The 12,803-nt window shown below is 40.7% G+C and overlaps 1 protein-coding gene across 1 annotated transcript in view; it reads right to left on the minus strand.

Moving 5' to 3' along the window:
- Positions 1 to 12,803, minus strand: part of LRRK2 (leucine rich repeat kinase 2) — an 82,015-nt gene that overhangs the window by 23,170 nt on the left and 46,042 nt on the right. Inside the window, 11 exon segments of the mRNA XM_082239387.1 lie at positions 475 to 629; positions 856 to 1,043; positions 1,163 to 1,251; positions 2,371 to 2,572; positions 3,921 to 4,139; positions 4,787 to 4,914; positions 6,140 to 6,369; positions 7,731 to 7,912; positions 9,049 to 9,235; positions 10,600 to 10,693; positions 11,646 to 11,794. Of these exon segments, the coding sequence (XP_082095513.1) occupies positions 475 to 629; positions 856 to 1,043; positions 1,163 to 1,251; positions 2,371 to 2,572; positions 3,921 to 4,139; positions 4,787 to 4,914; positions 6,140 to 6,369; positions 7,731 to 7,912; positions 9,049 to 9,235; positions 10,600 to 10,693; positions 11,646 to 11,794 (1,823 nt within the window).

The raw sequence follows: 12,803 nt of genomic DNA on the forward strand, positions 1-12,803 counted from the left end.
TTTATTTCAACCTTTCCTCCCCTGTGCCCACCCCAATTTGTAATTTTGTAAATAACCTACTACTGTATCAGGAATCTGATTTATACCAGTTCAGAATACTGATTTATACTGGATCCGACTACCATTTAATTCCTTATTGTTTATTCCTGACTTGGCATCAATTTTCCAGCAGCAGAGGCATTTCTGCTAAATAGAGATCCTAGGGATTGAATCAGGGGCCTTCTGTATAGGCTATGGTCACTTCCCCTTACTAATGCCATGTAAAAATATTAGAAATCAAACAGAAAATATAAAAACCCCAACAGATTTTTTTTAAAGGAAACAAAAAGAAGCCAGCAATTTCAGTATTAAGAGTTCTGAGTTACTTTCAACATTGCATTGGGATACTGTCCCCTCTCCCACCCAAGACTCCCTATGTTTAATCACGTTTTAGCCAAGGAGAACAATAATGGAGCCATGTGAAAATTAATGTACCTCTTCCTGAAAGAATAAACGGTGACACTTCAAGCAACCTGTTGATTAGCCTGGACCAGAATCCCATGGGAAAATAGGGCATTTCATACAGCCTTATGATAATTTCAGAGTTTTCACAGTGTGGTAACTCTATTACAGGCCTATTGTCTGACAAGCTGGAAGAAAAAGTAAAGTTGTTTTTATTATTTCTGATTTTATTTTTTTCTATAGACTGAAAGCAGGGGTTAGAAGTAGCCAGAATGTGCAATGAGTCTCTTTCTCAGGTGTTCTTCATCGTTCTGATTAGTGGGCAAGTCTAAAAAGACCAAAGATAAAACAAGTCATGAAGTTCTAACACTACATTTCCTTAACACAGCACCTGCCTTCAAGCCTTTTGTTTACCTGCTTGGAACAAGGAGCTGATCTTCTCCTAGTGGCAGTGCTATCTGGAACTTCTCCAGAAGCCTGAAGTATTTACACATGTAAACCTTAGGGAATTTGCTTTTCTTTAGCAGGAAGTTCTCTACATCGGTACGCTTTATGATTCCCTTTGGGTACTTAGGAAAGCCTTCGACCTTCACTGTCAAGATCTAGGGAAAAGAAACAAAACTCAGAGTTCTTGAAAAAAAAAGTGGGGCCTGAAGCAGGAAAGCAAGAGGTCGATGTGAACTCAGTTGGTCACAAAAAAAGAAAACATCTGAAAACTCACCTGTGCCATGATTTTACATAGCCATTTAGGGTCCACAAAATACAAGTCACTTAGCTGAAGTGCCGGATCTTGAAAATGGAGCAGAACACCTGGGTGAAGAGCAGAACAAATTAATATTTTAATCAACACATATTGTACTTGTAGATATTAGCACTGCTTGGTTCTTGTGGTAGGTTGGACCCAAAATAGCCAAGAGCAAGACTCCACTGAATCTTAAAGGAAGAAGACAATTTTGATGGAACAGTGCGTTTGGATTAGGGATGGGGAAATCTGTCAGTTTCGTTTTCTATTTTTTCCAATCTTATGTTCACTTCTTCACGTTTCCACATCAGCTTGTGATTTTATTTTCTTCAAAAGATCTTCAATAAGATTCACCAGCATTTTAGTGCAAATTTCTCCCAATATACCCATTTTTGCAAAGCAATTTTCACTAATGCAACAATACGAATCTCAGCAGTTGTCTATTTATTTTAGAAGAAAATTAAGATATTCTACTTCAGATCAATATCAAAACTTTTATACATGGGGTGTGCTATTCTTAGCAGAAATAAACAAACAGAAATGTACATACAGTGGTACCTCCGGTTACGAACTTAATTTGTTCCAGAGGTCTGTTCTTAACCCGAAACTGTTCTCAATCTGAGGTGCGCTTTTGCTAATGGGGCCTTCTGCTGCCACCGTGCACGACTTCCGCTCGCATCCTGGGTCAAAGTTCACTACCAGGAGCATCTACTTCCAGGTTAGTGGAGCTCATTACCCAAAGCGTTCATAAGGAGGACGGTACATAACCAGAGGTTCCACTGTAGTACATTTTCAGACATGGATAGATTGTTTAAAATCTTGGGGCAGTACTGCAGGTAAGCAAGGGGCTTCCAATCATTTAAAAATTCCCTTGAAAATAGTCTCACACACCAAAACTATGCTAGAGCGAAGGAAGAAATATACATTGTTGCAGCAAACGCATTTCCTAAACACATTTCTACTTGCTAAAATGCAAGGAGAGGCATTTGCAGAGGAGCAGTGATGGGTGGCATCTTTACCTTTTTTCTTGCCTATCTATTCTCCCTACAAATACCTTCCTCAGGGTCGTCTCTCTCCTAGTTAAGGGTATGAGTCTGTAGGAATCCAGCTGTAAGAAAAAAGGGAGGGGAGGGAGGGTGGAAAGGATGCAAAAGCTAAGAACAACATATTTTGATGATGCATGTTACCTGATTCATTCAGAAAGTGAACAGCATGGGGGAGCTCATTTTCATCCAACTGCAATTGGTTTTCTTGCACCAATTCTAACAACCGCTTGTGGTCAATCACAGGAAATTCAGCTGGAACATTTTTGCACTCCTCTAAAATTCTCTTCTGAAGTTCCAAGTAGCTGTCTGGGATTAGCTGCCCAACAACGGGCTGGTCTCCGATCTGTAGAACAAACATGCTCTGTCTAGACCTTTTTATGAATTCTTTAGTGATTGGTCAAACCTCCTTACTCAGGTTTGGAAAGCTAAATGATTTATCCCAAAACTTGGGGGACAGTTTGGTCAAGTCTGAGCCCATTTCTAGGCCAAACCGGACCCCATCACAGCCATGATGTCATGGGAAATGGAACTCCAAATCCTGGCTGGCCGGCCTCCACTCTGCCCGTTCAGTAGCCTGGGCAGCTGCTGCGGTGGAAGAAGATGGGAAGTTCTTCACCTCCTGCTCTTGTACTCTGTCAGAGCAGGAGGTGGTTTTCCCAATGCTACTGACCTCAGCAGTGCTGGCTCAGTCAAAGCAGAGTGCTAAGACAGTGGAGGAAGGAGACCTCCTTCTATTATTCCACTGCCAAAACTCATTGTCCTTCTGCTAGCAGGCGAAGACAGTTTTATTCCAACAGGCCATTTGGAACTGACACTTTTTAAGGAGAGTGCTTTTAAAAGTGCTGTGCTATTTTTATTACCAGTATTTTAATAGATTTGTTTTCATATTGTTTTAATTCTATTAGAATTTAATTACTTTAAAACTATTGTCTTTTTTTATCTTTTTACCTTTTTGTATTTTTTCATGATAATTTGTGCAAGCCACCTTGAATCCCACTCTGGGAAAAAGGCAAGCAAAAACAACCACAACAAATCTTAAGAGAAAACAAGAGAGTGTGTTTTAAGACATAGAAATGTACAAATCCATCTGACTTATTTCTACTGTTCTCGACTTACAATTCACATGACACTGTGCATAATACTTGACTTCTAGTTCCAAATCTCTTCTCCCTTCTCCTGATGATTAGATTTATACCCCACACCTTCCTACAAAGGAGCCCAACAGTGGCTTTACTGGGATACTTTGCATTATTTACAATTTCTCTGAAGCCTTTACAGTCACTGTCTATGCAATGAGAATAACTTATGAACTACTTTTTGTTGTAAGGTTATGATATAAGGATTGGTAAAATGCTTTTTGCACATTAGAAGAGAAGAATTTGGATCTGATATCCGCTTTATCGCTACCTAAGGAGTCTCAAAGCGGCTAACAATCTCATTTCCCTTCCTCCCCCACAACAGCTGCATGTGGAGGAGCCGGGAAGCGAAGCTGGTTCACCAGATTATGAGTCTACTACTCTTAACCACTACAACACACTGGCTCATTAAGGAGATACCATACTGCAGATTGTGTAGTAGTTCCAATAAATGGGACCATAAGCTTGATTCAACTTTGCAAGCCTTAAAGAAAAAAGTGCTACAGTAAACTTTCCTGCATGTGAACGTGTATCTATATGAATGGCATGGCTTACTTTGAAATTCAGACTCTCCTTTATTATAGTTTTTCTAAGTTTCATCATAGCATCAGACTCTTCAGTAGCGTTCACAAAATGGTAATCTCGGATTGCTGGAAATCCCCTCTGATTCATCAGTTCCTTGGTAATTTTGTTGACACAAGCTCTACGCTGTTTGTCATTAGAGATGTCTAAATGAGTACCAATGAGAATCACAGGTGAAGATGAAGCTCGGGCCTGCAAAGAACATATAATCACAGTGCTTGATTAAGATTCTCATCCAGTACATAATATACAGTTTTTAGGATGGTTTTGCTGAGTCAGTCATTGCCCCTACACCTTGGAGTAAATTTCCCATAAAGTGCATCACATATAGTTTGGACATTCAACAGTCACTGCACCAGTTCTAGGTTTGTTCTAGGTTTATGGTTTCTCTGAACCGAGACAAACTATAAGCCCAGGATTGGACATAATGCTAAACCAAACCAAGACTTAGCCTCAGGTAGATTAGGAGAAGAGCACTGCGCAACCATGAACTTTGGTCTGGAATCTTGATTGTTTGAGCTAAATCATGATTTGGCTTAGTATTATGTGCAAACTGGGACACTACGTAATGCTATATGCAGACTTGAAAAACGAATATTTAAAATTTGTCCACCTATGATCTTACATAACATTTTATGAGCATAGTACAAAACATGTTATTGTTACTATATCTATTAAATTTATAATTTAATAAACTCTAAAGAAAATATGAAGAAAAAACAACAGTATCTAAGACAGGCCAATAACACTGTCAGGAAAAGCCTGAGCACACAAATGTGTTTTCAACAAACTTTGGACCCACCTTACTGGGGGTACTACCTCCAGTATGATAAAGTTACCTTGATATTAAACAGCCACGGCTTCATAGCATCCACTTCAGCCTCTCCTTTGCTAAGGTCATAAACAGTAAGGTACAGAGCTCTCTGGGTCATAAAGTGGGGGTGAGCACTGTAGAATTCCTCCTGGCCTAAATAACAACATCATTTTTTTGTGTTATGCACTTGCTTTTACTCTCCTCTAGGTCACAGAAAACCACAATAACATTCCTATACTGTAATCTGCACAACCTCCAGTTCTTACAGAAAACCCCCAGAGTTCAAACCTTTTTAGGCTAAGAAAAAAAGAACATTGCACAGCTTGAGAGGCACCTTGTTCTGAAAAGCTCCCCACAAACACACCAGGAGAGTCCAAATTAGGTAACCACACTCCCAAGAACCCTGAAATTTGGAAGCAGTATTCATATTCTTATGCCCAGATTTGACAGGATCCAGTTTCTTTCTTCTCTGCAACAATTTCCACTACTTTTAATATTGGAAGGATATTATACATTTTGCTACAAAATTAACTACGTAAAGGGAAAGGTCCAGAGGGTGGCAACCCCAGAATGGGCTTTTTTGCAGTTGCTTCCTGTTTGTGGAATGCTCTCCCCAGGGAGGTTTGCCTGGTGCCTTCATTAGGTGTTAGGTGAAAACATTCCTTTTCTCTGAGATTTTTAAACAATCTAAGGCCTTTTAAACTATGTGTGTGCGTCCAGGGGTGGGGGAGGTATTTTTGTTTTTCATTGTGCTATGTTTTTTGTCTTTTTATACTGTAAGCCACCCTGTGATCCTTGAATGAAGGGTGGTATATAAATCGAATAAATAAATAAGCAAGCAGGCTGCAGGTTGTGCACAGTTCTCTTGCGTCTGCATGCTTAAGTCTTTGAAACCTAGCAATTATCTCTATTTCTATGACTACTAAACCAGACCGAACACCTTACCTATCAAGGCTGACAACACACTTTCATTACAAACGTTCAATGATCACTTGTATTTTCACACTGCTAAAATGTTATGAGCCACCCAATATTTACTATGTAACCTAAGATTGTTTTGATGAATCATTGCAAGCTGGATTTGGACAAGGCTGGAAGTTCGTAACACACATTTATACTGAGACTTACACCAGCCACTGGCCAGGTCTGTTCACTCTCATAGGCTGCCTTGTGCATAGGTCTGAACCAAACAGACTAAGGCCATGCAGTTATTAATCTACATAAAATATAGGAAACAACAACTATGCCATTTGGGACTACACAACTGGACCTTTAAAAAAAGTGTATGGGGGCACAACTGATAAGGAAGTAGCTGTGATTCCATCTCCCCACTGTGCATAAGCCAAGTTTGATGTTAAATGTAAATACGACAAGATACCTCCGAAATCCCAGACACTTAATTCAAGCTCTTTCTTTGTTTTACTCTTCACTGTAACCCTCCAGTCAATCACATCAATGCCAACTGTCGCATTCGGAATTTCCATGTCTTGTCGCTTGCATTTCATTAATTGTTGTAACAGTGTAGTTTTACCGCTGCCTGTATTTCCAACTATCATGAGCTTCATCCGGTTATAAGGGACAGCTTTCTTTAAACGCTGTTGAAGAAACCTTGAGTAAGGGAGGGAACCTTTGTAAGAAAATTGTAATTAAAAAAAACACTCCTTCATATATAAAGACATATGAACCATGCAGATCAAGTTGCAAAACATTAATATTAGCATTATGTATAAAGGTAAAGGTACCCCTGCCCGTACGGGCCGGTCTTGACAGACTCTAGGGTTGTGCGCTCATCTCACTATAGAGGCCGGGAGCCAGCACTGTCCGGAGACACTTCCGGGTCACGTGGCCAGCATGACAAGCTGCATCTGGCGAGCCAGCGCAGCACACGGAACGCCGTTTACCTTCCCGCTGGTAAGCGGTCCCTATTTATCTACTTGCACCCGGGGGTACTTTCGAACTGCTAGGTTGGCAGGCGCTGGGACCGAGCAACGGGAGCGCACCCCGCCGCGGGGATTCGAACCGCCGACCTGACGATCGGCAAGTCCTAGGCGCTGAGGTTTACCCACAGCGCCACCCGCGTCCCAGCATTATGTATAGTTTATTGCTATGAGAAGGAGGCAGAGAAGTCACAGACTTGTATACTCCTGCACTCCCCATCAGAACAGCAGGAGGTTGTGACCAAAAGTTTTAATTTCAGACCAACTACAAAGAAGTGTTTTGTTTGAACGTGGACAACCTGTGGCTAATCTTACCTATAGTTAGTTGAAAAAAGCCAACTTCAAACTAATGGATTCAAGTTACAAGAAAGGAGATTCTGACTAAACATCAGGAATGACTTTCTGACAGTAAAAGCTGTTTGATAGTGGAACTGTCTCCCTTGGGAAGTTGTGGACTCTCCTTCCTTGGAGGTTTTCAAGCAGAGGTTGGATGGCCATCTGTCATGTATGATCTAGTTGAGATTCCTGCATTGCTCCAGAGGGTTGGAGTAGATGACACTCAGGGTCCCAACTCTACAATTCTGTGATTCTATGGCTTGTTTCAATTAACCATTAGTTAAGACTAATTACATTACATTACATTTCAGCTCAGTTCAGTTATTTGTTTAAAGCCAGTGACCATCATGGGGGCAGGGAGAGCATCAGAAAGCCCATGATCCCACAAAGTTTTACTTATGTAAAAATTTGTCCTTATTTTTTATTTATTCCAATTGCATAGTTTTGTTCTGCAGCTTAGCAGTTTTACCTGTTAAGACAGATCCTGTTGATACCAGCAAATTCTAAAACATTAACAAAAAAGCAGCCAAATTTACTCTTACAGATTTGCCACTTCAGCCTTCCTGTTTTGAACAATTTGTCCATTTTTTAAACATACAAATTAAATTGAATTGATAGGTATACTGTTGGTATTGTTTTGTTTTGTTTTTAAACAGTCAATACACACCCACCCATAAGAATGTTGAGATAACTAACCTTATAATGTCTCTGGCTTTCCATCCCACATACTTGAAGTCAAAGTTAAGATTTAATCCTTCCAAAGGAAGGTCCCATATTCTGGATAACTTTCCCATTTCATCAGGAAAGCTTCTTAATTCTGGATTGTAACTTACATCGAAAGATGTTAAGTTTTCAAGGAACCCAATCTGAGGAGGAATCTAGAGAGAGAGAGGAAGCATATTAACAAAAATCCTTCTTGTGGGGAGGGATAGAGTAATTTATCTGTGCAACATCAAGCATGTCAACAGCTAAAATGAACAAATAATAATTAATATAGCAAATCCCTTGTTTCATTTACTATTCTACAATATCTGCAACATAAACATATTTTATCTACAGTGGATAGCTTGCAATTTGGAACAAATGATTAATTTAGAATAAATCATTTTTCTCCAGTAGCAATGCATCCTTCTATAGAAATGCTATATTACTCCTTTGCAAAACTGATTTTAGGCATGCTAATACCCTTGGAGAGCTATTTAAAAATGGTGTTATGTTTCTGCTCAGACATCACCCTACAGATCCTGGACCTAGTGACTCATTCTTAGTGATCCCTCTGAAAACATTGATGGACCAAAGAAATATGAATCTACACATACCTATATATATATATATACACACACACACACACACACACAGGGTTCTGAAAAGGAGCAAATGATTAATCAAAGTTGCACTCCTCACCATTTGAGGATCTTTGAGCAGATGTCCCTCTCCTTCCCTCCTCTTAAGAGTCTCACCAAACTGACTGTGTCCACTGGCTTGCTAAGCTTAAGCAGAGCTTTCTATAACTCTTTTCTCATAACTAGGCCAGTAAACTGACCCCTTCCAGGACAACTACTTCACTGGGTCTTATTAGGGCGCCACTGTCCATCCATCACACACAGCTGTTGGCATAATGAAATACAGCCTGATCCTGTTTAAACTGTTTTGGGGGAGACTTTTGCCTGTTGTCTCAGCCTTCCTTGCATACTTATAGTATCAAGTTTGTGGCTCTTCCTTTGTCTTCTTGTGATTCCTCCACAGCACAATTTTTCCCATTGGCTTCTGTGGCAGAAGTACTACCCTACGCAGTTGTTTAGTGATAAGGCCACCTTGCTACTCAGGCATCCAAAGAAATGGGTGTTGAAAGAGTAAGTTTGAAAATAAAGCAACAACGACAAGAAATCATAGGAAAAACCTTGCCCCTATCAAACAGTTGTGTGTGTGTTTTTTTATAGAACTGCGCTGTGGTAAAGTAAGAATATCATTCTTAAAAGCAACCACCCTATTAATAGTGAAGCTCACAGCTTACCTCTTTTAAGTTGTTGTGGGAGAGGTGAAGCTTTTCGAGCCGAGACCACAAGAAAGCTTTTGTATTCAGATCCAGGATGCTTATTTGATTATGATTAAACAGCAACTCCCTTAAATTAGATGTTTTCCAATGAACTGGCCCAGGCAGAGTTGTAATCTTATTGTTGCTTAAATCCACTGATCTCAGACTAAAAAGAAAATGAGGAATATGCAAACTTGTTATGAGAAGATTATTTCAAAGAACTATACACTAAAAAAAATTATTATCCTGGAACAGGCATATTTATTTTACCCACCGTGTTGAAGATTAAGCCAGTGGATGCCTGTTTATCTCTGTTTCTATACAGTGGTACCTGGCAAGACGAATGCCTTGCAAGACGAAAAACTTGCAAGACGAAAGAGTTTTTCGTTTTTTGAGTTGCTTCGCAAGACGAATTTCCCTATGGGCTTGCTTCGCAAGACAAAAACGTTTTGCAAGTTTGTTTCCTTTTTCTTAAAACCGCATTCCTATGGGAAACCGTGCTTCGCAAGACGAAAAACTCGCAAGACGAAAAAACTCGCAGTACAAATTAATTTCGTCTTGCGAGGCACCACTGTACTAATAAGGCCTAAGTGGCATCTGTTAGAACACTCATTGTGGTCTCCATCAGATAGATGGACTAGGACTGCTTTGATCCTCAGACATTCTTAAACTAAGAAAGCCATAGGACAGTCTATGAAAGACTTAATATAGCCGAACTATGACAGAGTTGCTGGACATTCAGCTTCAAGATAGAGACAGAAAATGCAGTTTTGAAGCAACATACATGTTAAGTCTTTTGAATACAGACAGTTGGATTTCCAAAGTCTATGCATAAGCAGAACCTGGACGATCGTGGGACAGAGTTTGACTTGGAAGACCACCTTACATTCTCCCAAAAGGGCTTTGCCCCTAAGGAAGCAATGCTAATTAATAGCTATATGAAACCTCTGAAAGACTTTATTTTGGGTTTTGGAGCACAGTGTAACCAATATGCTGATGACACCCCCCCCCCCAGCTTTGTCTCTCCATTCCATCTGAATCAGGATCGAGACTGTGCAGGTGCTGCCTGGAGGCAGTGATGGGGCCAGTAAAGTGAGCCTGAATCCTGAAAAGTTGGATGCTGTGGGTGCATGGTTCTGAGGTCTAGAATTTAGGGAAGCTGGATGGAATTGCGCTTTTGTTGAAGGAACAGGAGTGTAGCTTGGGGACACTCCTCAGTTCTACCCTGTTACTAGAGTGCCAGGTGGATTCAGCCTATGCCCAGCATGGCTGCTTCACCAGCTACAGCCACTGCTTGAGCAGGATGGTGTGGTTTCAGCAGCCCATGCTGTAGCAACTTCACAATTGGAGCGTTGCAATGTGCTGTATGTGGGGCTAACTTCAAAGACTGTTTGGTTTCTGCAGCTGATGCAGAAAGCCACTGAGGGGCTGTTTTAGTGGGGCAGCAACACATGTTGCTTATCCTTAAATCTCTGCACTGGCTACACGAGCATGCAATTATTCAGAAAGGGAAATACTGTAGAAACTTACTGTGGGAGAAGAAGAATTGCTTCTGGAATACTAGAAAAATTATTCTGAGATAATTTCAATGTAGTTATGTTAGGCGGCAAATCAGGTGTGGCCTCTAAAAACAGAAAAAAGAAAAGCAATTACATTACCAGTTAGTAAAATTGTTAAATAACACACACAATATAGGAAGGCAGTTATCATATAATCTAACTATAACCAACAGTTTGACTTCAGCCCCGAAGGCACACTCTTATTGTCTCCTGAGACAGACAGATGCCAACCATTGAAATAAGAGACATCTACTGTTTTGCTTTCCTAACACTTCGTGTTTCAACATCCTCTGCCTCAGGCTATTTGTCTGATCTCCATTTCCCTGATCCGTCCACGGGTTCTGCCTCATCAGGACTGGACATGAAATTTGGAAGATGTCTGGATCCTAATGCACAAATTAGCAGCAGCTATGGATGTTTTGCGCTATAAAATTAATCAGCCTGGAAAAGACATGTAAAGATGGCATGGGACTAAAAATCACATCTAAGTCATGAATTTGACAAGCGGCTTTGTGCAGGTCATCATCTCTCAACCTCAATTTCCCATCTTGTAATAATGGCAACATTAGGGCCACTTCTAACAAGACATTTCTCTTTTGGGTGCAGATGTATGAGCACAAAACACACCCACCCCATTTATTGTTCACACATTTGCGAAAATCATGGCTTTCTCCTTTTAAGGAGAAAGTAAGGCCTTTTACAGTGGCATAGCAATTACTAAAGCTTTCTATTTTTCAGGTTGGTTTTATATTTAATTTATAGTATTTCCCAGTCACCACTCTGCCTAAAGGCATCCAAGGTGACGAACACCTTTAAAAAAAACATACAATACAAAAACCAAGGACTTATATACACTAAAAGTGACTCATGACAGTACTAGTCTTATAAATACACTGCAGTAGACAGCAAACAAAAGCACAAATATTAACTACATCATTTTCCTTCTCCTCCTACACACCCCACTTCACTTGCTCCCATGCCTCACAGCCATAATACTGTGCCACTTCATACACTCACCGAGTGAATTCATCCCAGCATTGAGTGTCTCCAGCTTCAAACAGTCTTTTAGAAAATTCTCAGCCAAGAAGGATACAGCATTTTTACTAATGTTTAACACTTTCAGTTCCTTCAAACATAACGGTGAGCATACACTTGAAAGCTTGTTACTAGGAAAACAGAAAACCAAATAAGAGTTATAAGTAGCATACACAAAAAAGATGCATATGAAATGCACTTGGGCAAAAAAAATGAGAGGCACAAATACAAGATGGGTGACACCTGGCTTGAGAGCGGTACATGTGAAAAGGATCTAGGAGTCTTGGTTGACCATAAACTTGACATGAGCCAACAGTGTGACGCGGCAGCTAAAAAAGCCAATGCAATTCTGGGATGCATCAATAGGAGTATAGCATCTAGATCAAGGGAAGTAATAGTGCCACTGTATTCTGCTCTGGTCAGACCTCACCTAGAGTACTGTGTCCAGTTCTGGGCACCACACTTCAAGAAGGACACTGACAAACTGGAACGTGTCCAGAGGAGGGCAACTAAAATGGTCAAAGGCCTGGAAACGATGCCTTATGAGGAACGGCTAAGGGAGCTGGGCATGTTTAGCCTGGAGAAGAGGAGGTTAAGGGGTGATATGATAGCCATGTTCAAATATATAAAAGGATGTCACATAGAGGAGGGAGAAAGGTTGTTTTCTGCTGCTCCAGAGAAGCGGACACGGAGCAATGGATCCAAACTACAAGAAAGAAGATTCCACCTAAACATTAGGAAGAACTTCCTGACAGTAAGAGCTGTTCGACAGTGGAATTTGCTGCCAAGGAGTGTGGTGGAGTCTCCTACTTTGGAGGTCTTTAAGCAGAGGCTTGACAACCATATGTCAGGAGTGCTCTGATGGTGTTTCCTGCTTGGCAGGGGGTTGGACTCGATGGCCCTTGTGGTCTCTTCCAACTCTATGATTCTATGATTCTAAAAGATGCTAGAGGTCTGCAGCCCACACTTTGGGCTGCAGTGCATTGGCCACATTTGCATGTCATGCTAAATCATAGTTTAACATTATGTGGAGGAATGAGCCAGAGGAAACCTCAGGCTCCCATGCTCCCATTCCTCCTTCTGTATGGCTGGGTGGCGGTGGAGAGGTTCATAGGGTTTCATAAAATGATGAACTGGGAC

This window comes from Podarcis vaucheri, assembly GCF_965113315.1.
Source record: "Podarcis vaucheri genome assembly, chromosome: 10".
NCBI classification, from domain to species: domain Eukaryota; kingdom Metazoa; phylum Chordata; class Lepidosauria; order Squamata; family Lacertidae; genus Podarcis; species Podarcis vaucheri.